General features: G+C 36.5%; 3 protein-coding genes and 3 non-coding genes across 7 annotated transcripts; 5 read left to right on the forward strand and 1 right to left on the reverse strand.

The window, feature by feature from the left end:
* The first annotated feature begins 585 nt into the window (after nucleotides 1-585).
* On the forward strand, nucleotides 586-11,200 carry LOC111810167 (prostaglandin reductase-3-like). 2 transcript variants are annotated; one of them, XM_023696766.1, is made up of 18 exons: nucleotides 586-914; nucleotides 1,597-1,770; nucleotides 3,884-4,065; nucleotides 4,975-5,080; nucleotides 5,224-5,300; nucleotides 5,873-5,963; nucleotides 6,286-6,475; nucleotides 6,815-6,941; nucleotides 7,717-7,797; nucleotides 7,894-7,995; nucleotides 8,391-8,486; nucleotides 8,670-8,744; nucleotides 9,001-9,120; nucleotides 9,384-9,512; nucleotides 9,998-10,075; nucleotides 10,376-10,462; nucleotides 10,634-10,720; nucleotides 10,831-11,200. In XM_023696766.1, the coding sequence occupies exons 1-18, from the start codon at nucleotides 860-862 to the stop codon at nucleotides 10,879-10,881; spliced, it is 1,908 nt and encodes a 635-aa protein (XP_023552534.1). In that variant the 5' UTR covers nucleotides 586-859; the 3' UTR covers nucleotides 10,882-11,200. The 2 variants fall into 2 exon arrangements, with proteins under 2 accessions (XP_023552534.1, XP_023552535.1); XM_023696767.1 differs by lacking the exons at nucleotides 586-914; nucleotides 1,597-1,770 and adding an exon at nucleotides 2,503-2,728.
* Nucleotides 11,201-11,931: 731 nt separating this feature from the next.
* On the forward strand, nucleotides 11,932-12,003 carry TRNAT-UGU. The gene has a single exon. It is a non-coding gene; the product is annotated as a tRNA-Thr (tRNA).
* Nucleotides 12,004-12,141: 138 nt separating this feature from the next.
* Nucleotides 12,142-12,213, forward strand: TRNAT-UGU. Its single transcript has one exon. It is a non-coding gene; the product is annotated as a tRNA-Thr (tRNA).
* A 145-nt stretch (nucleotides 12,214-12,358) lies between these two features.
* Nucleotides 12,359-12,430, forward strand: TRNAT-UGU. The gene has a single exon. It is a non-coding gene; the product is annotated as a tRNA-Thr (tRNA).
* Nucleotides 12,431-12,762: 332 nt separating this feature from the next.
* LOC111810170 lies at nucleotides 12,763-16,645 on the reverse strand. Its single transcript, XM_023696770.1, has 7 exons — nucleotides 16,199-16,645; nucleotides 15,914-15,971; nucleotides 15,605-15,685; nucleotides 15,458-15,493; nucleotides 15,095-15,334; nucleotides 14,874-15,015; nucleotides 12,763-13,647 (listed from the first exon to the last, which is right to left on the reverse strand). Exons 1-7 carry the CDS (start codon nucleotides 16,384-16,386, stop codon nucleotides 13,181-13,183), a joined length of 1,212 nt encoding a protein of 403 aa, XP_023552538.1. The 5' UTR covers nucleotides 16,387-16,645; the 3' UTR covers nucleotides 12,763-13,180.
* Nucleotides 16,646-17,639: 994 nt separating this feature from the next.
* On the forward strand, nucleotides 17,640-21,490 carry LOC111810379 (pinin). Its single transcript, XM_023697086.1, has 11 exons — nucleotides 17,640-17,826; nucleotides 17,947-18,054; nucleotides 18,304-18,369; nucleotides 18,462-18,474; nucleotides 18,983-19,140; nucleotides 19,243-19,356; nucleotides 19,625-19,696; nucleotides 19,779-19,862; nucleotides 19,962-20,062; nucleotides 20,408-20,492; nucleotides 20,927-21,490. Exons 1-11 carry the CDS (start codon nucleotides 17,743-17,745, stop codon nucleotides 21,323-21,325), a joined length of 1,284 nt encoding a protein of 427 aa, XP_023552854.1. The 5' UTR covers nucleotides 17,640-17,742; the 3' UTR covers nucleotides 21,326-21,490.
* The last annotated feature ends 2,648 nt before the right edge of the window (nucleotides 21,491-24,138 follow it).

A 24,138-nucleotide genomic window follows, 5' to 3' on the forward strand; every position in this document is an offset into this window, starting at 1 on the left:
AATTATTATTAATAAAGGTTTATTTTTTTCCCTTTTATTTTTAAATTTATGTATAGTTAATAATCATGTTTTTAATAAAATTTATAAAACTAAAGTAATATTCATAAACCTAAATAAAAAATAAAAAATAAAAAATAATATCATCAATTAAATTCACTTTATTTTCGCTATTATGCATAATTGTTCATATTTAAAAAAAAAAAAAATTGATGTGATATTATGTTAAAATATTAAAATGGTCTATTTATCTCATAAAGTATTCAATTTTATGTAGTTGTTATCAATTAATATTAAATTAAATTACAATCCATTATTATTATTATATATCATGACAAAAGGTTAGTAATAATTTAAGTCAATTAAAATAACTTTATAAAAATTTTAAATGGTTGAAAATGTTATAAAAGTATATTAATATAATTTATTAAAAGTTTAGGGCTGAAGGGATATTATTTAAATTAAAATTTAATAGTAAAGGGTAGCAAAGGAATTTCACTCACTTTTATTGGAAGAACATTTACTTTCTTTACATTTATGGATAATATGCAAGGCCAGTAAACTACGTCAACTTGCTTCGATATTTACAAATCTCAGCCGGCTTTGGGCATTTTCACGAGCAGCTGATTGGCCGTAAATATCAAATTCTCCACAATCTTCAGCGGTTTTGTTCGTCGTCTACTGCTTGATTTTTTCTTCATTTTCTTAATCTCTCCCATTCTGGATCAGCAGCATGGGCACGCTCATGGTCTACGTCTTATATAGATTCTGACACGTTAGGGAGACGGAAATAGGTTTGTAGCAATTTCGCTTGCTTCATCAAGCTCCTCTCACTTGTTCTGCAGCCATTTCCAAGCAGAGTATGGAGTTGAAACCCGGATTATCGGCTTTGGTCACCGGCGGAGCTTCTGGAATTGGTAATTTCCTTAATTCTTGCTTTTCGTTTGGCGCGCTTCTGGTTTTGGTACGTGATGACTTCACTGTTAATGAATTTAATTTATTAACTGTATTGTTGATGGCTTGTCTTAATCATGTTGTTGAGTGATTGGTTATTTCTGCATCGAACTAATTCAAGCGTTTGGTTACAAGCGTCTGAACTGTGGATGAATAGTAAGATTAGATTATGTATAGATTCATGTATTTTTCTTTTCTCCGACAAGCTTGGAGGATGGTTTAATATTGAGCAAACCGTCCCCTGTTTATAAGCGGACGGTTTAATCAGAATGTTAATTATGTTGATTGCATCATGGGGGAAATTTTTAAAATTCATTATTGTTCTTAGCTTTAGAGGTTTGGTACACTTGCAGTGGTGTTTTAGTACTTTTTTTTTTTTATTGTTAAAATTCTTAGTCCTTTTTGTGTATATATTGTTTGAATTTTTACTCTATTATGTATGTTTGTAACCAATAGAAAAAGGATTTCTTACACAAGCTTAGAATTTTGATTTTATGCATTGGAAAGACCGCAGAGCCATTCGAGAACTAAGGAAAAATTGAACAAAAATATATTCGTTTCTCTTAAATGCAGTGATTTTATTATTATTTTCTGATGATTGGTACTCAATGGCGTGTTCGTTATTTGGTGGTTATTCCTGTTTAGGTAAAGCTCTCTGCCTAGCTCTGGGAGAGAAGGGAGTATTTGTGACTGTCGTTGATTTTTCTGAAGAAAAGGGTCAGGAAGTTGCATCCATTATCCAACAAAAAAATGCCAAGCTTCACCCTAAGTTAGAGGTTCCTCCTGCAATATTTGTAAGATGTGATGTTACCAACACAAGTGAGTGGAATCTCCTATCTTATAAATTTTTTTGGATCCTTTCTTGTTTAAAAAACTCTGGTGGTTTTCCCTCCTTATTGCATGTCTCTCTTGTAACTGTAAGTTAATTACGTCAATATTATATTTGATAGCTAGATTCCTGTTCTAGTTGTCATTACTAATAAGCTGTTATAGTATGATCATGGCTATAGTTGTTTTAATGTTCACATCGGAGTTTATTACTGGGAATAGGGTATTCACTGCCATAAAAGTTACAAGGATTTTGTCATTTCTCCTGAGCTTTTGTTAAAAAGTTAGATCTATTTCTTCATTTGTATAGTTATGAGATCATAAATTCAACTCGTAGCTTGTGGTCATTCATGCTTGTAAGGGGTATGGTGATAATTATTTTTAGTTTTATGAAAAAAATCTAAGGAAGAAACCACAATGCCAACTTTTCAAACTCTTACAAACCAAAAAACCTTTGAACGCAANGGTTTGGTACACTTGCAGTGGTGTTTTAGTACTTTTTTTTTTTTATTGTTAAAATTCTTAGTCCTTTTTGTGTATATATTGTTTGAATTTTTACTCTATTATGTATGTTTGTAACCAATAGAAAAAGGATTTCTTACACAAGCTTAGAATTTTGATTTTATGCATTGGAAAGACCGCAGAGCCATTCGAGAACTAAGGAAAAATTGAACAAAAATATATTCGTTTCTCTTAAATGCAGTGATTTTATTATTATTTTCTGATGATTGGTACTCAATGGCGTGTTCGTTATTTGGTGGTTATTCCTGTTTAGGTAAAGCTCTCTGCCTAGCTCTGGGAGAGAAGGGAGTATTTGTGACTGTCGTTGATTTTTCTGAAGAAAAGGGTCAGGAAGTTGCATCCATTATCCAACAAAAAAATGCCAAGCTTCACCCTAAGTTAGAGGTTCCTCCTGCAATATTTGTAAGATGTGATGTTACCAACACAAGTGAGTGGAATCTCCTATCTTATAAATTTTTTTGGATCCTTTCTTGTTTAAAAAACTCTGGTGGTTTTCCCTCCTTATTGCATGTCTCTCTTGTAACTGTAAGTTAATTACGTCAATATTATATTTGATAGCTAGATTCCTGTTCTAGTTGTCATTACTAATAAGCTGTTATAGTATGATCATGGCTATAGTTGTTTTAATGTTCACATCGGAGTTTATTACTGGGAATAGGGTATTCACTGCCATAAAAGTTACAAGGATTTTGTCATTTCTCCTGAGCTTTTGTTAAAAAGTTAGATCTATTTCTTCATTTGTATAGTTATGAGATCATAAATTCAACTCGTAGCTTGTGGTCATTCATGCTTGTAAGGGGTATGGTGATAATTATTTTTAGTTTTATGAAAAAAATCTAAGGAAGAAACCACAATGCCAACTTTTCAAACTCTTACAAACCAAAAAACCTTTGAACGCAACTTTTGGCTGTGGCATAATAGGATGAACTCCACCGAAATTCTTGCGTCTACTTGGTATACTCTTTCTAGGCTACAAAAGAGGTCTCCAATTTTCCATGAAGTCATTTTTTTATTAAGACTCTAATTTGAAAGGAGGGAATAACATGTACACCAATAGAGTTAAAAAAAAAAAAAAATAGACTACGAATTCATAAAAAGTAGAAAATGTTCTGTTGAAGATGCGGTTGTTCTATTCCCTCCACAATAACTAAAAATTGCTGAAAGATCATAAATTAGTGTAGTTACAAAAGGCTTTAGAAAGAGTACTCCATTTGATGCAAACTTGAGGTATAGACGTGTCCCTTTTTTGAGGTATAGATGTTTACCTTTTCTTCTTCTTTTTTTAAAATTATAATTAAGAGAAAAAAAAATCATATCCTCCACCAATTCATTTATCAGAAAACTTACTAGAATTAGTTTGATGCCATTAGATGTTTAGACAATGTTAGGATGCCTTCGGTCGATGGCTCCTTATGAAGCATTGTTGCATTTGTACTAACGATCACAACAAACGAATATGCCAAACACAGAGTGTCGGCATTTTTTTTGGGTTTACTTCGTATCTTCTACAAATTCATTTGTTTGAATAAGTTGATGCCTTTATATGTTTATACAATTTTCCCACATTTTGGCTGATGAGCAGATGACATACAGAAGGCTTTTGGCAAGCATTTAGCAACATATGGAGGATTAGATATCTGTATCAACAGTGCAGGAATTGGCAGCAAAATAGTATTTCATAATGATGAAACTGATGGTGCTCAAACATGGAGACGTGTTATTGATGTGAACCTAATTGGTGTCATGGCATGCACTCAACTTGCAGTATGTCTTCACATGGGACTTGGTTTCCACCGTATTACTATGAAGTGTTGTTGAGGTCAAATTTGGTTTTACCATTTGGCTTGCTTGGAAATAGGAAATTCTACTCATTGGATGCCTGGATCTTTAATAAATTCACTCTACCCTTCAACTGCATACCATCTGCACAATCACATTATATTTTCCATCTTTTAAGTTCAGCTAATTAATCCTTTTCAAATCATACCAATTCAGTCTCAAATTTAGTTTGCTTATGGAACATTTAATTTATCTGGTTAGTTACTGAGGGCATCCTTAATCCTATGACTTTTCTTGGTAATGAAAGAAATTTCATAGAGATTGGTTGTAGTCCTGGATAATCTGATTTTCCCACCCCTGAACATATTTAAATATATTGATTTTTTATTAATTAATCCTACATTTGTATGTAAGACTACATCTCCATCCTTCCCAAATGAACTAACAACGGTTCAAAATATAGTTGAGTAGGATCTTTGGGAGGAAGGACAGGAGAAAAGGAGAACATGGTTCACTTCTAACCATTAACATCCTGTAATGTGCATTTATGTGTGTCCTTTATCGTAACCTTTGTTTATATTAAAGTATTTAGAGTGGGAGGGGCATTGTTAATTAAATCATCTTTATTTATTTGAGTAAAGAAGATCTAATATTGAATCGCTTGCTTTTTTGATGTGCAACCACAATTTATGGTTAATCTGTTTAAAGAGTTTAGAGTTCTATCGGCGTTCTCAACAAAATTTTCTGCATTTCTTCTTCAGCGACTTCTTTTGTGGCCTGCCTTTCAAAGCGGGGAAAATTCTATGCAACTTCGCATCGCGTCCTATTGAACTTTTTTAGAACCCATTCACTAATAACTAATTTCTTGTTGCCTCTCTCTGCTGTGTGGACCAGATAAAGACCATGAAATCATTGGGAAAACCTGGTGTAATTATCAACCTAGGTTCTGCTTCAGGTCTTTATCCACTATTTGCAGACTCAGCATATACTGCATCCAAAGGTATTTATCTGTCTTTTATTCGCTTTCTATTTTCTCTCATATCTCATGCAACTTGTTTTTCTTAGCTGTTTGTGGTTAGTTATGTGTTAGTGAATGACAACGATTTCAAAGGTGACTTTGAATTTATGTTTCTTTGTTTCCAGGTGGTGTTGTTATGTTTACCAGATCACTTGTGCCTTTCAAACGCAAGGGAATTCGAATCAATGTGCTTTGTCCTGAGGTAAGAAGATACGTTGAAGAATTTTATCAATGTTTTCCAATGTTCCAAAAATACAATCTTGAGAGGGTGAACATCTTCAATCACCAATATATGATTGCTAAAAGGGACACACACAAGATATATGAGATTATGAGTGATATGCTTATTGTGGCTTCTTGATGGTCTGATGACAATTACTTTGTGTTCAACTTTCTTCTGTTTTATGGTTCAATTACGTTACCTTTATTTCTTCATGCATTATGTGGTATAGTTGAACCTACTACATTTCTTCTTACCTGAAGGGATTTTCTACTGGTAGTTGGATTTCGCATTTAAGACTTCATGAACGAGGAAGTATTATCCCTTGGTTCTCTGGCTCTGGTTTCCTTGTGTATTATCCAAATTCATTTGCAGTTTCTCTCAATGTTTAGCTTCGATAACATAGTCAATTTTTGAGGTCCCATGTGTCATTTTTTGTGCATTGTTCTTAGTCCTCATTTTAACTTTTAGTTCAGTTTGCACTATTTATTCACCTATATTCATCCATGAGTACCAAATATTTATCTGCGTGTGTTCTCTAAATTTCTTTGCAGTTTGTTAAAACAGAGCTGGCCTCAACAGCAATAGGTGAAAAGTTTGCTGAACGATCGGGAGGTTATGTTCCCATGGAAATGGTTATTAAAGGTTCTTTATTCAATGCCCTTTCATGGATAATTTTTCGTGGCTGAATTAATGTAAATAGGGGGGAAAAAGAAGAGAAAAAAGACAGCATAATTTTAGAAGACCACAAAAGACTCTTTGGATCTGAGATTTTGGTGATGCTTTTAAATTGCACATATTTATAGAAAAGGGCCTTCCTTTGTTTCTCAAGAATTAGTACACTTGTTATTAATCTCATCGTGTGTATCTAGTTAAACATGTCAGAAGGATGTTGCAAATCAAACTCTTCTCCGTGCATTTTCCAATGAAAGTCAGATTCTAATATTCCATGCTCAAATGCTTTTAGGTGCGTTTGAACTAATCACTGATGAGAGCAAAGCTGGTTCATGCCTGTGGATTACAAATCGCAGAGGGATGGAGTACTGGCCCACCCCTACAGAAGAAGCAAAATACTTGCTTCCTTCCTCGAGTTCAAGAAAAAGATCTTCATCGACATTTTTTCAGAAAATTGATGTTCCCCAAAGTTGTGAGAAAGTGTGCGTAATACTCTATGCTTTCGCCCTATTTTGGTTTGAGATTATCTGAATTGCAACTCATTTGGAAATTCCTTTGTATACTATTAGATTCAATTTTATGAAGGATGAATTTCGATATGGTTGTTTCGAAAATTGGTATACGGTTGACTGAAGTGCAACATCATGCATCGTTTCATCTTTGATGTCTATGATTTGGGTGGACATAAATGAATAACAATATCAGATTATGTGTCAATACCATGTCTTTGTTGTAGCATGTTGGCTGCTATGTTTTTAGTTGATCTAGTCGTGCATCACTGATCAGTAATCGCTTACATTTTCATTTAATCATTCTTCTAGAGTTGTTCATACTCTGAGCCACAATTTTCGTGGAGCAACTAGCATCGTGCGTGCACCATTGAGACTACCCATTAGACCAGATCATGTTCTCGTGAAAATCATATATGCTGGCGTAAATGCAAGTGATGTAAGTGTCAAAATCTCAAAGTTTCAATAAATTTTATTGTCGTATAGTGTTTACCATTTTCTTCATGCTGAATTTTCACAAACACTTCCTATGTTCCTTTTCGTTTACATTTTTCTTGTTTGAAAACCTTACTGACCCCTATTATTTGTAGCTGCTCCTTCTTCATTTTATAAGAATGCGGTCCTTTCTGGCGACAAACCTTCCGAGGATAATTCTCCTAGACAGATGTATTTTTACTCTAACTCAGACACTGAAGGCTTCTTCAAATCACCAACTTTTATACGTATCAATGATGTTAGTTTGGTGATACTGAGACCAGATCACCTGTCATTCAGAATTTACTTTCTGACTCCTAAATATAATCCTCATGCTTAAACGATCCTCTCCTTACTGTCTAAGTACATACCTATAGTGTTACTAATAATGATGTGAATAGTTGCATTACCGTGGTTGGAATTCTTGAATCAATTTTTTGTAAAAAAATTACTTATTTTATTAACGCGGTTGGAAGAAAAAGGTTGCTGGAAAACTGCCCTGTCATTAGAAGAAAAAGACTTTTGTTATTAACATAAACAACATGATTGGTTAAAAATTAGGAAAAAGGTCAAATGCATCATGTCGTGACATATAGTACTTTTGTTTTCCAATTATTTGCACTCTTATCATTTCTACTCTCACCGCTTGAAGGACTGTTATGTCCCACCCCCAGGTTCTATTACTGTAATAATGTGTACAAAGATCTTGTTTCTCCTCTAACTGGTGGTATAATTTACAGGTAAATTTCAGCTCAGGTCATTATTTCGGTAGCAGCAACCAAGATCTTCATTCTCTCCTTCCATTAGATGCAGGATTTGAGGTCTCGGGTTGACTGTTTAATTTTAGGTTAATAAAACCATTGCTTCCTACTATTGTACTTAATTTCTTTAAATAATAAAATTAATTTTCATTGCAGGGCGTGGGTATAATTGCAGCAGTTGGTGATTCTGTCACTCACCTGAAAGTTGGAACTCCTGCCGCAATGATGACATTTGGAAGTTATGCAGAGTTCGTCACAGTAAAGTTCTCTTAAAAACTCTGGCTCAATAATTGAGGCTTGGGATGATTTTCTCATCGTTATGCATAATTTGTTTCCAATTATTTCAATCTCACTCTTGTAAGGTGATTTTGATTGTATATGAGTTATGTTTTTTAGTTGTTTCAGTGGAGCCTTTGGTTTCTTTGTGTTGTTGTCCCCTAATCTTTTAGCTTGATGGCTCTTTTTTTTTTTTTTTTCAACTTTTTTCCTCTTCCATCGCACTCTCGGGAGTTAGCTTGTTGATCGTTTTCATAAGAAAAAAATAATAATAAATAAAAGAGAGAGAGAGAGAGATTATTGCATATGTCAATGTTTGAAATTTGTACTGACAACTATCTCTGTGGTTATTGATGCTTTTGGTTTCACCTGAATAGATACATTCAAAACATGTCCTTCCTGTTGCAAGACCTGATCCAGAAGTTGTTGCCATGCTGACTTCAGGACTAACGGCATCAATTGCTCTTCAAAAGGTTTTTTCTGAAAATTGTGACCATTTCCTTCTTCTCACAGATTTATTTACATTTTCTACAAACAAATCTTATCAACTTCCGACTTTTTGCACAAAATTCTTTATGTGATGGTCTGATCATTTTATGCTTCACTCAGACATTATTTCTCTTGCATACTAATAATTGTTTTCACCATTGATCTAGGCAGGGCAAATGGAATCTGGAAAGGTTGTTCTTGTTACTGCTGCTGCTGGAGGAACTGGGCAATTCGCTGTCCAGGTATATAATTGCCTATCGCTCTAGTACTAGCGTCATTTCACTTTGTTTAACATATGATGTAATTTTCCTAGAACGATGTGAAGAAATATCTCAATTGTGTGTAGATTGAAATTCTTTTATTTAGTTCTATGAAAAAATTCCTTCTAGGTCTCCTCCTTGCTCAGTCTGTTTTCTACCTTTCCTGACATTTGTGATAATTACTAATTTCAGTTGTTAGATAGATGTCATTCATTTCACATTATTTCCTAATGTACAGCTTGCCAAGTTAGCTGGAAATAAGGTTGTTGCAACATGTGGAGGTAAGGACAAGGCCACGCTTTTGAAAGAATTGGGAGTTGATCGAGTTATAGATTACAGATCTGAAGACATTAAAACTGTACGTTTCCAAAAACATTTTTAAGTTTTTCATTATCCTTTTTCTGAATCTTATTGGTTAGCAGGTGCTAAATTGAAACCGAAAGGAAAGCTTTGCTTGTGAGTTAGATCTAGAACAATAATACGGACAATCTATATGACTACTTGAATTAGGTCCCCAACTCCCCCTCCATCCCAGAAGAAAAGGAGAAAAACTAAAAATTATTATGAAAAATCTAGTCATTGAGTTCGGGAGGGGTATATTTACAGTTCTTAGTTCGCCAGGTTCTAAAGACGGAGTATCCTAAAGGCGTTGATATCATCTATGAGTCAGTTGGAGGCGATATGTTTAGTTTGTGTCTGAATGCATTGGCTACCTATGGACGACTAATTGTGATCGGAATGATCTCACAGGTTAGTTTTCTAGAAATCCTATGTCCATCCTGTTGCTTTGTTCTTGACTCCTTTTGTTACTGGAACATTTCAACTGTAGGAATGCTGTATTTTCATTTTTGTGAAATCTGCACCAGTTTATATTTTCAATGCCAATCAATATCAACCGAGCCGAAATATATTTCTCGCCAATCAATGTGAAATTTGAATGAAAATCTCTATTTTTCCATGTGGTAAAATTTCGCTTGGTAGATTAAATGTGGGTGTTACTGAAGCTAACATGAGTTTCACAAATTGAATTTAAGGCCACTTGAATCAATATTTTACTTTGATCTATCATAAATAATTATCGAGGATCCGCATGAACTTTTAAACGTTCAAGTGAAAATTTTCCTCCATCTTTCCGCATCCTAATTGCTTAGTAATATAAATTGTAATTTTGTTGTTCATAGGTATCGTTCTCCTTTTTTTGAATTTCTTTTTGTATTGTTTCGTTTTCACCGCAGTATCAAGGAGAACACGGGTGGGAGCCATCAAATTACCCAGGACTCTGCGAGAAAATTCTAAAAAAGAGCCAAACTATTGTATGTTTCCATATCATTCCATGATGACTGTTATATCTTATATTTCTTTAATATCCTATGAACACCCCCTCCATCAATGTACTGTAACGTCCTCACCTAAAGTGCTACATAAAAATATCTAGCTAACTCAAGTTCTGCACTATCTTTTCCAGATAGCACATGAACCTATTCTACTTCGTTGTAAAAGACGAAAATTATGGAAAATGAAAACATTCTTCCTGTCTCTACCCTGCTTCTATCTACTGCTTGTGCAATAATTTTGTCATTCAATTTCACGACAAGTTCTTTCTTAATCTTCAGGCTGGGTTCTTCCTCATACAATATGCTAACCTCTGGCAGCAACATTTGGATAAGCTATTTCATCTCTTCTCCTCAGGCAAGCTGAAGGTATTGCTTAAGCTCTGCTTTGTACTGCAGCTTTATGGTGTCAATATTTGTGGGATCCCGTCCTCACTTAAAGTTTAGAGATTAAATTTGTAATTTAACAAAATTCTTATTGTACAACATATTTGTAACTTGTGATAAAAAAAATCCCATTGATTCAAATTTTCTTTACAGGTTCGTGTGGATCCAAAAAGATTTTTAGGCGTGCAATCCGTTGTGGACGCCGTTGAATATCTGCATTCAGGCAAAAGTGTTGGCAAGGTATGGGCTTTCTCTTTCTTTGAACCAATGTTGATAATGTATGAACCTCTAAATAGATTTTTCTCTTTAATCTAAATTTTCCTGAAAAACATTTTGGGTAACAAAAACAGGTTGTTGTTTGCATTGATCCAACCTTCATCGAACACAAATCAAAGCTCTGAACCTGAAATATGCTACCAGCAAAGTTCTAACTTTGGATCGTCAGTGCCAGAAGAGAACCAAAGCTAACTCTTGCTGTGAAGTCCAAAACATCCAAAACCTTTGCAGGGAAATCTCTTGTATGACCAATAAATCCCATTTTCTTTGTTGAAAAATAAAAGGTACCAAGGTGGGAATGGTCGAGGCTCATTTATTCTAAAGCATGTGCTGTAGGAATTCTGTGACTGTCCATTTAAAATTATGGTAGAACGATCGTACTTGAGCCTTGCTCGTACATTATTTATTTTAGTTTAATTTAAAGAGATTAATGTTCATTTTCAACGTCGTATACTTTATTCTTTTTAATTTCATAAATGTCGGTATGAGAATTTAAATCTCGTATCTCAAGAGAAAGATTATAGGTCAATTGCTATTGAACTATATTCATGTTTTTATCTTCTCCAAATATGTAAGGAAATATGTTCATACACTTTAATTGATGGTTTGACTCACGAGTTAAATTTGTGTAATTTGAGATTAAGAAGTTGTTAACGAATACTCAAATAGATAGATTTCTTATCTCACCTGTTTGTATAAATCTTTTATGAGCTCATATTTGTAAAACTACTTTTTACAATTTATAAATGAAATGAGTGCGAACTTAGTATATTTGGTCTTGCAATTTAGAATGTAGCCTTATTATTTTATCTTTTAAGTATAAATAATTCATTAAACTATTCACTTTTTATCTTTTTTCTAAATTAAAAAAGTCTTTATCATTTTTTAACTAAATGATATAATTTTTTAATTTAACGAGAGATTCAAACTTTAACATTTTAGTCGATGATATATCTCGTAATAACTTTAACTATGCCCAAATTATACTCTTGCTTCTTTTTTTTTTTTTTTTTTTTTTTTTTTTTTTTTTTTTTNTTTCTACCATTATGTTAATACATGGAACGTATTATTATAGCTTCCAAAATTGTTATATATATTTAATATTGTATCTTTAGGTCACATAGCCTTATATAATTTATTACAAATTTTATAATTTCTTTTAATTAAAACAAATAGCCCCTATAGCTCAGTGGTAGAGCGTCAGTCTTGTAAACTGAAGGTCTGTAGTTCGATCCTGCATGGGGGCATTTTTTTTTCTTTTTTTCCAAACTGAAGGTCTGTAGTTCGATCCTGTATGGGGGCATTTTTTTTCTTTTTTTCCAATGGCAGAATGTTCTTAAAGCTCTGTTTCCAAGAAAAGCAAACAAACTCTACAAAACAAAATAGCCCCTATAGCTCAGTGGTAGAGCGTCAGTCTTGTAAACTGAAGGTCTGTAGTTCGATCCTGCATGGGGGCATTTTTTTCTTTTTTTCCAAACTGAAGGTCTGTAGTTCGATCCTGCATGGGGGCATTTGCAGGCATTTTTTTTCTTTTTTTCCAATGGCAAAATGTTCTTAAAGCTCTGTTTCCAAGAAAAGCAAACAAACTCTACAAAACAAATAGCCCCTATAACTCAGTGGTAGAGCGTCAGTCTTGTAAACTGAAGGTCTGTAGTTCGATCCTGCATGGGGGTATTTTTTTTCTTTTCAGATAGATGGGATGCAGGAGACATCGGTGAGAACGAGCTGAAGACTTTCAGAAATCTTATCTAAATCCGAGTCTTTTTAAACGTGTCTACTTATGTTTTGGTATAAAATTTATTTCTTTATCGGTTGTTTATATTGGTTCTGACATAAACTTAATTATAAATATACGTAGATTATGGTTGTTGAATTTCGAACTGGTTTTAAAATATGAAGCGTTTTCGAATCAAGCTTTGTATGTCATGGAGGCAGAAGAAGCATGTTAGCGTTTTTGATTGTCAGGCAAGAGCATAAACAACAGCCTGATATCACTAACACTGAAGTTTCAGAAATATGTGTGTTCAAAATCAAATATATGTTGTTTGTTCAGTTTAAGTATATACATTATTCAAACATCCAAGTGAGGAGAGAGTCTGTGAACATAGAGGAGGTTCCCTTTTTACACTTAACCTTCTGTACACTAAAACCCTATCAACAAAAATCCCTTCCTCAATACCATCAACACTCTGTTAATACACTATAACACATCTCTAACCCATCAACGAACTAGAGGCCACGACGTACCCTATCGCACGATAGAGCTATTTTTCTAGTATTCGAGCCCATGACGATGATCCAGACTCATCCTTTCATCCTCATAAGGGAGGGAGGGATTCTCTGTCTGGCGTTTAAATTAGATGTGCTACTAATGCCTCGAACGCTAGAGGTTAGATGAATTCACAGCTAGCAGCCTAATCTATGTCATAGTCTAGAGCGACGGATAAACTTCGTACCGGGAAAAGATGAGTGTCTGCGAGCTGAAGCGAGTGGTTGCCCGTTTAGAGAGCCATGGAACTTTATATCCCAACCTTCAACGTTTTTGGGCACACAAACATCAAAGAGGAATTGGCCGAGGACGCTATGTGCACTGATGCCTGTAGGGCTTGAAAGTGGAGACGTTCTTTCTTTCGGATCGGGTGAGGCGTGGGAATCAGCTGAGCTTGGCAAGAAGAAGTGGTCGCTCGGTCCAACTGCTACTCTTCTAAAACTCTGATTTGAATTAACAGCTGCATTCTGAAGATCACATATCAATTCAGGCATTTCATCATCTTCCACGCCTCTTCTTTCTCCTTTGAATTGCTGGATTTTTTGGGAATAAACAGATGACGCCTTCTCGAGAAATATAGTCACAGCAGCTCTGTACTGAGCTGGGTAGTTCTTGTAGTGACCTGAGATGAAATAGATATCACATATGATTAACAGATATCACTTGGAAAACAGGTTCCTCCTAATATTTGATTGACCCACATAGATCAACTACCCTCCCATCTCCATCAACAGAAAATAAAAGGAAATAACATTTATAGTATCAGAGCTAGACAACGGGCGATGTACCAACGAGGACAATAAGCCACTTAGTGGGGTGGATACTGGACGGTGTGCTAGCGAGGACACTGGGCCCCGAAGGAGGGTGGATTATGAGATTCCACATTGGTTGGAGAGGGAAACGAAGAATTCTTTAGAAGGGATTGGAAATCTCTCCATTGTAGACACAGTTTAAAACCTTGAGGGGAACCCTGAAAGGGAAAGCCCACTTTAGTAGATGCGGTTTAAAAGCCTCGAGGGGAAGTCCGAAAGGGAAAGACCAAAGAGGATAATATTTGTTAGCGGTGGGCTTGGGCTGTTACAAATGGTATCAGAGCCAGACAACGGGCGATGTACCAACGAGGACAGTAAGCCACTTAGTGGGGTGGATACTGGACGGTGTGCTAGCGAGGACACTGGGNCTTACATCGGTTAGAGAGGGGAACGAAGAATTCTTTAGAAGGGATTGGAAACCTCTCCCTCGTAGACACGGTTTAAAACCTTGAGGGGAAGCCTGAAAGAGAAAGCCCACCCTAGCAAACGCGGTTTAAAAGCCTTGAGGGGAAGTCCGAAAGGGAAAGCCCAAAGAGGACAATATTTGTTAGCGATGGGCTTGGGCTGTTACAAATGGTATAAGAGCCAGACAACGGGCGATGTACCAACGAGGACAGTAAGCCATGAAGGGGGGTGGATTGTGAGATCCCACATCGGTTGGAGAGGGGCACGAAGAATTCTTTAGAAGGGATTGGAAAACTCTCCCTTGTAGACACAGTTCAAAAAACTTGAGGGGAAGCCCACCCTAGCAGACACGGTTTAAAAGCCTTGAGGGGAAGTCTGAAAGGGAAAGTCCAAAGTGGACAATATTTGCTAGCGGTGGGCTTGAGCTGTTATATCACCCGACCCTATTGTTGAGAACAATGAATGACTATTCTCATTAACCGCATCTAACCAACCTAGCAACCATATATTTCGACTTGCATTGAAAGGCGAGCTGCTTGTTGGAGATAAAAGTACACACATACGAAGTTACAGAAACTATGCCTTTGTTCTAAATGAAAGTACTAAAAAGTAGAGTCAGTTTGAGACAAACCCAAATGTGGGGAGCCATTGAATTTTATCAGCTGAACATCAGCCCCCAGTTCTTGAATACTCTTGGTGAAATTACAGATAACTTCATATGGAGCACGATCATCCTTTTCGGAGCACATAATGAGAAACGGAGCACCAATGTTCTGATAAAATCAAGAAAACTTATAAACTCATGAATATGAAACGAAGTTAAGGAAACTAAACATAAACTCGGAAGCTTACAACAGAAGAGCACAGCGTCCGCCAATACTCATCACGCTGTGAATCAAACCTAGTAAGATATAGAGCATCGAGACCAGAAGATACGCCTTTTGCAAGCCAGGAGATAAGTTGAGATGATCCAGGCATTTTCAAAATAGCTGGATGTATGGCGAATCGAGCACCCAAGTCGTTTATAAGCTCGACAGGACTGGAATCGTAGATGTGCCCGGAAACACAAGTTCGGATCATTTGACATTCAGTCTTCACATTAAAAAGAAATGAAAAAACTGTCATTCGCCAGTTCGATTTCAATTTGAATCGATATCACAAGGAAGCTTTTACTACAAGAGAAACTTAGAGAATTTAAAAGAATGGCAAGCTAACCATGTAAAGTGGGCTGCCACATCTTCCCTCGATAATCTGCAGTTCATGTAGTAAATGTATTGACAACGTGATAGTTGCAAGAACATTAGAAATTCAATAAGGATGTACATAGAAAACACAGGAATTGTACGTAATTGAACTAAGCACCTGCAAAACCCTGCACATACAAGCCTTTGATGCACCACTTAGAGCTACAAAAACTATAGGACGCAGCTTCAGCCTTAGCTCCTGTAAAGAATACCAGGACGATCTTACGTGATAATTTGATATTAATCAGAATTCTATCTCATTACAATAGTTTATAATGGCTTTTTGTGTACAGTTTAGTAAGGGTTTCAACACCACAAATGAGTTCATATCTGCCCTGTTAAACTTAAACCCAGATTAAACCACATGATTATAAACTAAAAAAATGTAAAGGAACGAGAAATTTATGAGAAATCATCCGCCACTGACCTCAACAAGCTCATTAATAACAAGAAATGCCAGTGATGTAGCCCTTTCAGGATCAAATCTGAATGAATTGTGGTCAGGAGGAACAGAAGAACACGATTAGAGACGATGAAAACGAGAAATCCTTCAGCCAAATCTTCTTCCAAGAACATACGATTAGAGAACTAAAGTACACAGATGAAGAAACCAAAAAGAATTCAAAATTCTCCTCCTGGGAGACGAAGAAAAAGATGAACATCGATGACCCAAATAACAAAATCGCAAGATGAAGATGAAAAAAGAACTCACATGTTGAGAAAATCGGCATAACAAAGAAGGGAATTCCATCCAAGCGAGGCATAAAGGTTTACAAATTTATCCAAGTGGCGATGCTGAATCGAAACCCAAGCGAATATAACAACAAGACCTCTACTATTCCGGGGCTGATTTCTCGTCCCCCAGTAAACACTTCCACCGCCAACACCCCCACCCAACATCGCGGCGGAGATCAAGCAAAATTGAATTAAGCAATTGAGTTAAAAGGGTGAAGAAGGAGGGGGTGAGGGAATTCAGAGCTCAGAGCGTGTGAGATGGCACGTGGAAGAGGTGCGCTGCAATGGAGGATGGCGTTTGGGAAAACAAAATCGATGGTTCATCAATAATGCGGTGGTGGAGCCGGGAAAATCCACACCTCCTTCTCTCTCCTCCTATTTCTCTCTCTTCTTTTCCTCGTCGGAGTGGGACCCCATTGTCAATGCACATCCTAACGCAGTGGCTCTTCTGCTCTTCCTTTCAAATTCTTTTTGGATAAGTTTTTGTCGCTCGTTCCCTTTCCTTGTGTACGAGTATTCAAACGGCGCCGTATGTCCATATTGGGCCGTAATGGACCATATTGGGCTTTGGGATAAATGGGCCGCATATTGGGCTTGGAGATAAATGGGACGTAATGGACGATATTGGGCTTTTGGATAAACGAGCCGTAATGGACCATACTACGCTTTGGGATAAATGGGCCGTATGGACCGTATGGACCGTATTGGCTTGGGAAAAATGGGCCATAATGGACCATATTGCGCTTTGGGATAAATGGGCCGTAATGGACAATGTTGGGCTTTGGGATAAATGTGTCGTAATGGATCGTATTGGACTTTGGGATAAATGAATGGACCATATTGGGCTTGGGGATAAATAGGCCGTAATGGACCATATTGGGCTTTGGGATAAATGTGCCGTAATGGACGATATTGAGCTTTGGGATAAATGAGCCGTAATGGACCATATTGGGCTTTGGGATAAACGAGCCGTAATGGACCATATTGGGCTTGGTGATAAATGGGCAGTAATGGACCACATTGGGCTTTGGGATAAATGGGCCGTAATGGACAATATTGGGCTTTGGAATAAATGGGCCGTAATGGACCATATTCGGCTTGGGGATAAATAGGCCGTAATGGACCATATTGGGTTTTGGGATAAATGGGCCGTAATGGACAATATTGGGCTTTGGGATAAATGTGCCGTAATTGGACCGTATTGGCCTTTTGGATAAATGGGCCGTAATGGACCATATTGGGCTTTGGGATAAATGGGCCGTAATGTACCATATTGAGCTTTGGGATAAACGGGCCGTAATGGGCCATATTGTGCTTTTGGGATAAATGGGCCGTAAAGAGAAGCAATGGACGAAAAGGAGAGATTGAATTTCCGTAATTTTGGAGTTCGAGGAGGAAAAAATATAAAAATAAAATAAAAAAGAATCCTTGGAAGGGTTTTTGGCGAACCTGAGGCGAAAGCTCTTCAAGTTCTTACTTTCTTCTTCCTCTCTGTTCACAGTTCCATATCAGATTTTTCCAATGGGAAGTAACGCCGCTGCAGTCGAGAAAACGGAGGAGGATCTTCGCAAGGAGATCGATGAGCTTCAACGTCAACAACGGGAGGTCTTTCTTATTCTTCTTCTTCTTCTTCTTCTTCTTCACGTTTTTCTATGTGTTTACTTCTTTCTTTGTTTTGTTTTTTCCTTTCTTTGGATATTTATTGATGCATTGATGTTGTTTCAGATTACTGAACGGCTTCGTGATCCTCGTGGACTCCGGAGGGGAGGATTTCCGGGACCTGGGCCTAGAAACTTCGCCGCTAATGGACCTCGTCGGGGCTTTGTTCGACCTGTAATATAATTTCCTCTTTTATATATATATTTTAAGCGCATTCTATCTCTCTAGTCGTTATGCCTAGTTTTATTTCGTGCAAATGAACTAGTTGGTTTAGATGAAACGATACTTTTGCCTCATGGAGCTTGGTTTTAATTTTAATTGAATCCCTTTGGCAATTTGGGTGAAAAGAGCGAGGAATTCTTTCGTGGTTGATTCTATTGTAAACAATTAACGTATACTGATAATTCGAGTGTTACACTTCAGGCGGAAAGGAACGATGCTGAAGACCAGCCACCTGCTAAGAGGCGGCTATCGTCTGCTGTTGTTAAGGTGAGACTCAGAAGTGGATTTATTTTCTTTGGGTTTCTTGCTGGGGTGTTCTTAACGTTTTTTAATGTCTTAGTCTAATCTCGTTTGTGCAGCAATCTTTCTTAGGTTATGTTGCTAAATTAGGATTTTTATTTGAATAAGCTAGAGAATCTCTAATTGGTGTAATAAAAATAGACTAGTGCTCAAATAAAAGATTGCAAGAGAGTGAATGAAAGGAAATTAAAAGATTACAGGCATGTCAATTGAAACATAAATCTTGAGTAGAATATCTAGCCAAGAGTTTAGAGAGAGCACATTAAGAACAGGCCTTCAAGCGAGCCGAAATGAACTGAGTATGAATTAAACGAGATAACTTAATGAATTTGAAAAATGGGCTTGGTTGGCCTCATATCTTTCTTCAAACCAAGACTTCTATGATGTACATTTGTGTAGTTTAGCAATCACCTTTTTTCTTTATTTTTTTCTTCTTAATTTGATTTTGATTTTTGGTTTTTTGATCTTTTTTTCCTTTTTTTTTTTATAATTCAAAATAAATTTAATGTTTGATTTTGTACGAATATGTAATTTTCATAACATCAAAATTAATTTTCAAGTATTAAAAACATGTTTTTAGTNATTAATGAAGAAGCTGAAGGAAAGGATGCAGTGAAGGATACATCTCTGGAAGAAACGTCTGGAAGTGATGCAGCCTACCAGAACGATGGGAAACAAGATCATTTGCGGCAGAGTAGTTCATTAAGATTGGATGGAAATAAAAGAACAGCTAGGATGGTAATTTCCGTGTATTCTTTTATCTTTTAGTCATCTAACTGATGCTTTGGTTTGACACCGCACACCAGGAGTCTCACATTTCTGTTTAATGTTCTCTATTAGGATTTCGATGTTCCACCTGCAGAGCATGTTCCAAGGATATTGCCTAAGAACGAGGATCCTAGCTTAGTTAGCAGGAACAAGAGAATGCTGGGTCAGCTTTTGGGAACGCTAGAGGTATGCGTAAAACAATTGATTGGGTTAAATTCCTCATGCCTTGCATAATTTTTCCAGCTTCAATTCTCTAATTTTCGCACTTGAGAGAAAAGGGTAGAAAATATGTATATTTCATGTTTCCAATCTTTTTATTAACAATTCTCTTATCTTCGCACTTGGGTTAAATTCGTTAAAGGTATGTGTAAAATAACTGGTTGGCGGGTTGCTTATTTAGGGCATCATATTCACCATTTTGGTGCTTATCCATTTCCTTTGTATAAATCTTCAGAGATTCAGGAAAGAAGACAAGCAACTTTCAGGAACTGAAGCTTTCATGAGAAGAACAGATTCCTTACAAAGAGTGAGTTATTATATATTCTTTTGTAAAATTTAACTTCCCAGTACGTTTGAGGTTGATTTCCCCTTTTGATATTTTTTTAAAGGCTGAGCAAAGAGCACGAGAGGAAAGTGAAAGATTGAGGCAGCAAGAGCGTGAGCAAATTGCAGAGAAACGCAAGAGAGATCTGGTTTGTAATTCAATGAAAGACTAGATTACTTGAACATTTATGAGATTTGAATCTACAATTATTGGTCTTTTGTAACCACTTCTATCTTCCACTTCTTAGATGCTCAGAGCTCGCGTGGCTGCCAAGGCAGAAGAAAAGAAGTTGGAATTACTTTTCCTTCGATGGAGCGAGCACCATAAGAAACTGTGCAATTTTATAAGGTCTGGTTGTGTTTAATTTCATGAAAGCATTTGCTATTATCACTTCCGATATTACCGAGCTACATCATTGATCTAACCTTTCTATTTATGCAGGTTATTTTTAATTTTGGTCCAAAAGTGTCCATATTCACATTTTATTGAGACAAAGATAAGTTTCTGTTCATGAATAGTGTTGAACTAAATTCATGGGTTTTGATTAAAATGATATTAAAGAATGCTGACCTTACCAATGGATGTTTCCTTTTCTGCTGGAACTTAAGTTACATTCGAAGGTTTCTTTTTCCTTATAATAGGACTCCCCTTTTGATTTTGAGGGAACATTTTCACCAATTTTGTATTTTCCAGGACAAAGACAGAACCTTCAATTTATTACTTGCCAAATAAACCATTGGACGACGACGCAACCTCGGCCGAGCAGCGAAGAGAGGAGGTTAGATATTTTCTTGAAAAGGCAATTTTACTTGGATTTCTTTTGCAAGAACCTAATGCTACTTGAATACTCATGTTACTCCCTTCAACCAAATTGAGAGATTTTATTTGATTTTATTGTTTGATTCCAACCATAGTCGAGTCTCGTTTGTTACCGAACTCTTTGGTGGTGGGGAAATTATTTAGCGAGGCTGCCACAGTGTCGCTGGCTGTTTCTTTTTACCGTTGGATTACGAGAGAAAAATATCTTGAATTTAAATCCAGTGATTATCATGATCGAATAAATGTTTTAATCTACATTCTATGATTATTATGAGAACTAAATCATCTTGTGGGTGGGGGGTTTCTTGTTGATTGTTCCATTGGGAATACACATCGTCGATAACGTTAGCGTTTACTGGGTTCACATTTTTTTATCACAAAAATGCATTTCAGGCTTTTATGGAGTGGAAAGCCTCCAGAATGGAGGAGCTATCTGAGTATCAGAAACAGATAGGAGAACAGTATATTGCTAATGTTGAGAAGGACTTGGAGAGGTGGCAAAATGCAAGGAGAGCAAGAAAAGGAAACAACGACGTATCGAATTTGCAGGAAACAATGGACAAAGAATTGGACACCCATAGACTTGAGCATGGTCCAAAGAAAAGGAACATCCCTGGTGGTAGCAACAACGAGGACGAAGATGATGTGGAAGATATTAACGTTGGGGAGGACGACATGATAGACGACGTACTCGGTGTCGAAGATAATGGGCGCAGGGGCGAGGAAACAGCAAAACCCGAAGCTGATGCTGATGTTGCTAGTCCGAAAGCTGCTGATAATACTGTGGAGTAGAAGTAAGTAGTACCTATTTGATTTCATGCAGTAGTCCTTACTTTGTTTGTGTTTGTTTGTATCTGCCATGATTTGTCTTAATAGTTTTGTTCTTCTTGCCTTTTAAATTATTGTTTGTGTTTCTAAATCTTACCAATGGACTCCACACACTCTTTCATTCTACTTTTTTCACACCCTTTATAGAATTGTTAGGATGCTCAGTCACCATGTTATCTCAAACCATGACTTGAATAATATTATTAGTCCTCTCTACCTCCTCTCTCCGTCTTTGCGTCTTCGCTCTCCAATATGAAGTACTGCTCTATATCTCTTCTCTTTGTTAGGAATTACGACTCTCCACAATGGTATGATATTGTATCTCTTCTCTTTGTTAGGAATTACGACTCTCCATAATGGTATGATATTGTATCTCTTCTCTTTGTTAGGAATTACGACTCTCCACAATGGTATGATATTGTATCTCTTCTCTTTGTTAGGAATTACGACTCTCCACAATGGTATGATATTGTCCACTTTGAACATAAGCTCTTATGGCTTTGCTTTGGGCTTCTCCAAAAGGGACCTCGTACTAATGGAGATACTATTCCTCACTTATAAACCTATGATTTTCCACTAATCACTCCCAATAATAATCCTCAACAATCCTCCCCTCGAACAAAGTACACTATAAGCCTCCCCTGAGGCTTATGGAGCTCTCGAATAGCCTTCCCTTAATCAAGGCTTGACTCGTTTCTCTGAAGCCCTCGAATAAAGTACACCCTTTGTTCGACACGTCAATCACTTTTGAGTCTTACAATTCTTTGTTCGATATTTGAGGATTCTATTGACATGGTTAAGTTTAGGGCATGACTCTGATACCATTCTACCCTACAATGGTATGATATTGTCCACTTTGAACATAAGCTCTCATGGTCTTGCTTTGGGCTTCTCCAAAAGGCTTCATACTAGGGGAGATAATATTCCTTACTTATAAACTATAAATCCATGATCTTCCACTAAATTAACCAACGGTGATGGCGACTGCGATGCCGACTTCTGCATCGTTATCGGTCAATATTCGGTTGTCGTTAACCGCAGTGAATCCGAACAAAGTCGGAATCAAGTAGGGTGATTGGAAGTTTATAGTGATGTACCGCGGGATTCCGTTAGGGAAAGCGGTAGTTCCTGGGTTTTACCAAGAGGCGCACAGTCGGAGATAGGTTGAGGCGACGATTGCCGATCTCCGACTGCCGTGGATCGAGTGAATTTTCTTCAAGCCGACGCCGCCGATCTGATCAGAGACGCTTCGTTGGCGCCAGGATTCGCGTCCTGGACTTCGATTCTACCGGGGCATCCAGGTCCGTTCCCTTCACTTCCTGCCCACTTCTTGTCCGGTTTAGTTTAAAAAAATATTAAAATATATTTTTTTTGTAAGTAGAGTATTTAGAACAAAAAGTAAAATAAAAATCATTTTATGGTTTTTTTAAGTTTAAGAAATTAGAGATATATTTAAATTTTGAGTTTTAGAAATTACATTAAATATTATGTTATCAGTCTTATATTAAAATATAAATTATCTATTAAGAAATTCTTTTAAATGATATATACTGAGAATTTAATTCCCATAAGATTAAATAATGTTTTATAGGGATAAAAATTGAAAAAAATATCATCAAATAAAGTATTGAATTTATAAATACATTTAATCAATATTAAATTATTAGAAAAAAATTAAAAGTAGGAAGTAAAAGCATAGGGAAACGGCGGCGTTTAACTGGGTTTAATAGACCCATCATTTGTTGTCCCTATTGATGTAGCTCATATAATAATATTTTGGTTTTTAATTTTTTTAATATAAAGTAGTGGGTTTAGTTAATAACAAAGAATAAGTATAATTGGGTTATTATTTATTTAGTTTTTGTAATTACTATTATTATAAATTTAAAAAAGAAATAGATGTGATGGAATTATGAGGGAAAAAAGGAAAAAAGAGAAGAGGGCCATCTTCTGATCAGTTCACATGATGGAAGAAGTGGTTCAAAAGCAATGCTCTACTCAACCACTTCTTCCATCATTACAAACAAAATGAATTTAGAGATTCGGAAAATTTTGTTCTTTTGTATTTGGGAAGGGTAAAAAGGGCTTTTCACTTCATTAGAGAGAGAGAGAGAAGGGTAAAAAGCGCTTTTCATTTCATTAGGGGGAGAGAGAGAGAGAGAGAGAAGGGTAAAAAGCGCTTTTCATTTCATTAGGGGGAGAGAGAGAGAGAGAGAGAGAAGGGTAAAAATGGAGTTTCACTTCATTAGAGAGAGAGAGAGAAGGGTGAAAAGGGCTTTTCATTTCATTAGTGAGAGAGAGAGAGAAGGGTGAAAAGAGCTTTCCAGTTCATTAGGGACAGAGAGAGAGAGAGATAGGGGTAAAAAGGAATTTTCACGTCATTAGAGAGAGAGAGAGAAGGGTAAAAAGAGCTTTTCATTTCATTAGGGAGGGAGAGAGAGAAGGGTAAAAAGGAATTTTCACTTCATTAGAGAGAGAGAGAGAGAAGGGTAAAAAGGGCTTTCATTTCATTAGGGAGAGAGAGAGAGAGAAGGGTAAAAAGGAATTTTCACTTCATTAGGGAGAGAGAGAGAGAGAGGGGTAAAAAGGAATTTTCACTTCATTAGAGAGAGAGAGAGAAGGGTAAAAAGGGCTTTTCATTTCATTAGGGAGAGAGAGAGAGAGAGAGAGAGAGAAGGGTAAAAAGGGATTTTCATTTCATTAGAGAGAGAGAGAAGGGTAAAAAGGGCTTTTCATTTCATTAGGGAGAGAGAGAGAGAGAGAGAGAGAGAGAGAGA

The sequence above is a fragment of the Cucurbita pepo genome, chromosome LG14 (assembly GCF_002806865.2).
Source record: "Cucurbita pepo subsp. pepo cultivar mu-cu-16 chromosome LG14, ASM280686v2, whole genome shotgun sequence".
Lineage (NCBI taxonomy): Eukaryota > Viridiplantae > Streptophyta > Magnoliopsida > Cucurbitales > Cucurbitaceae > Cucurbita > Cucurbita pepo.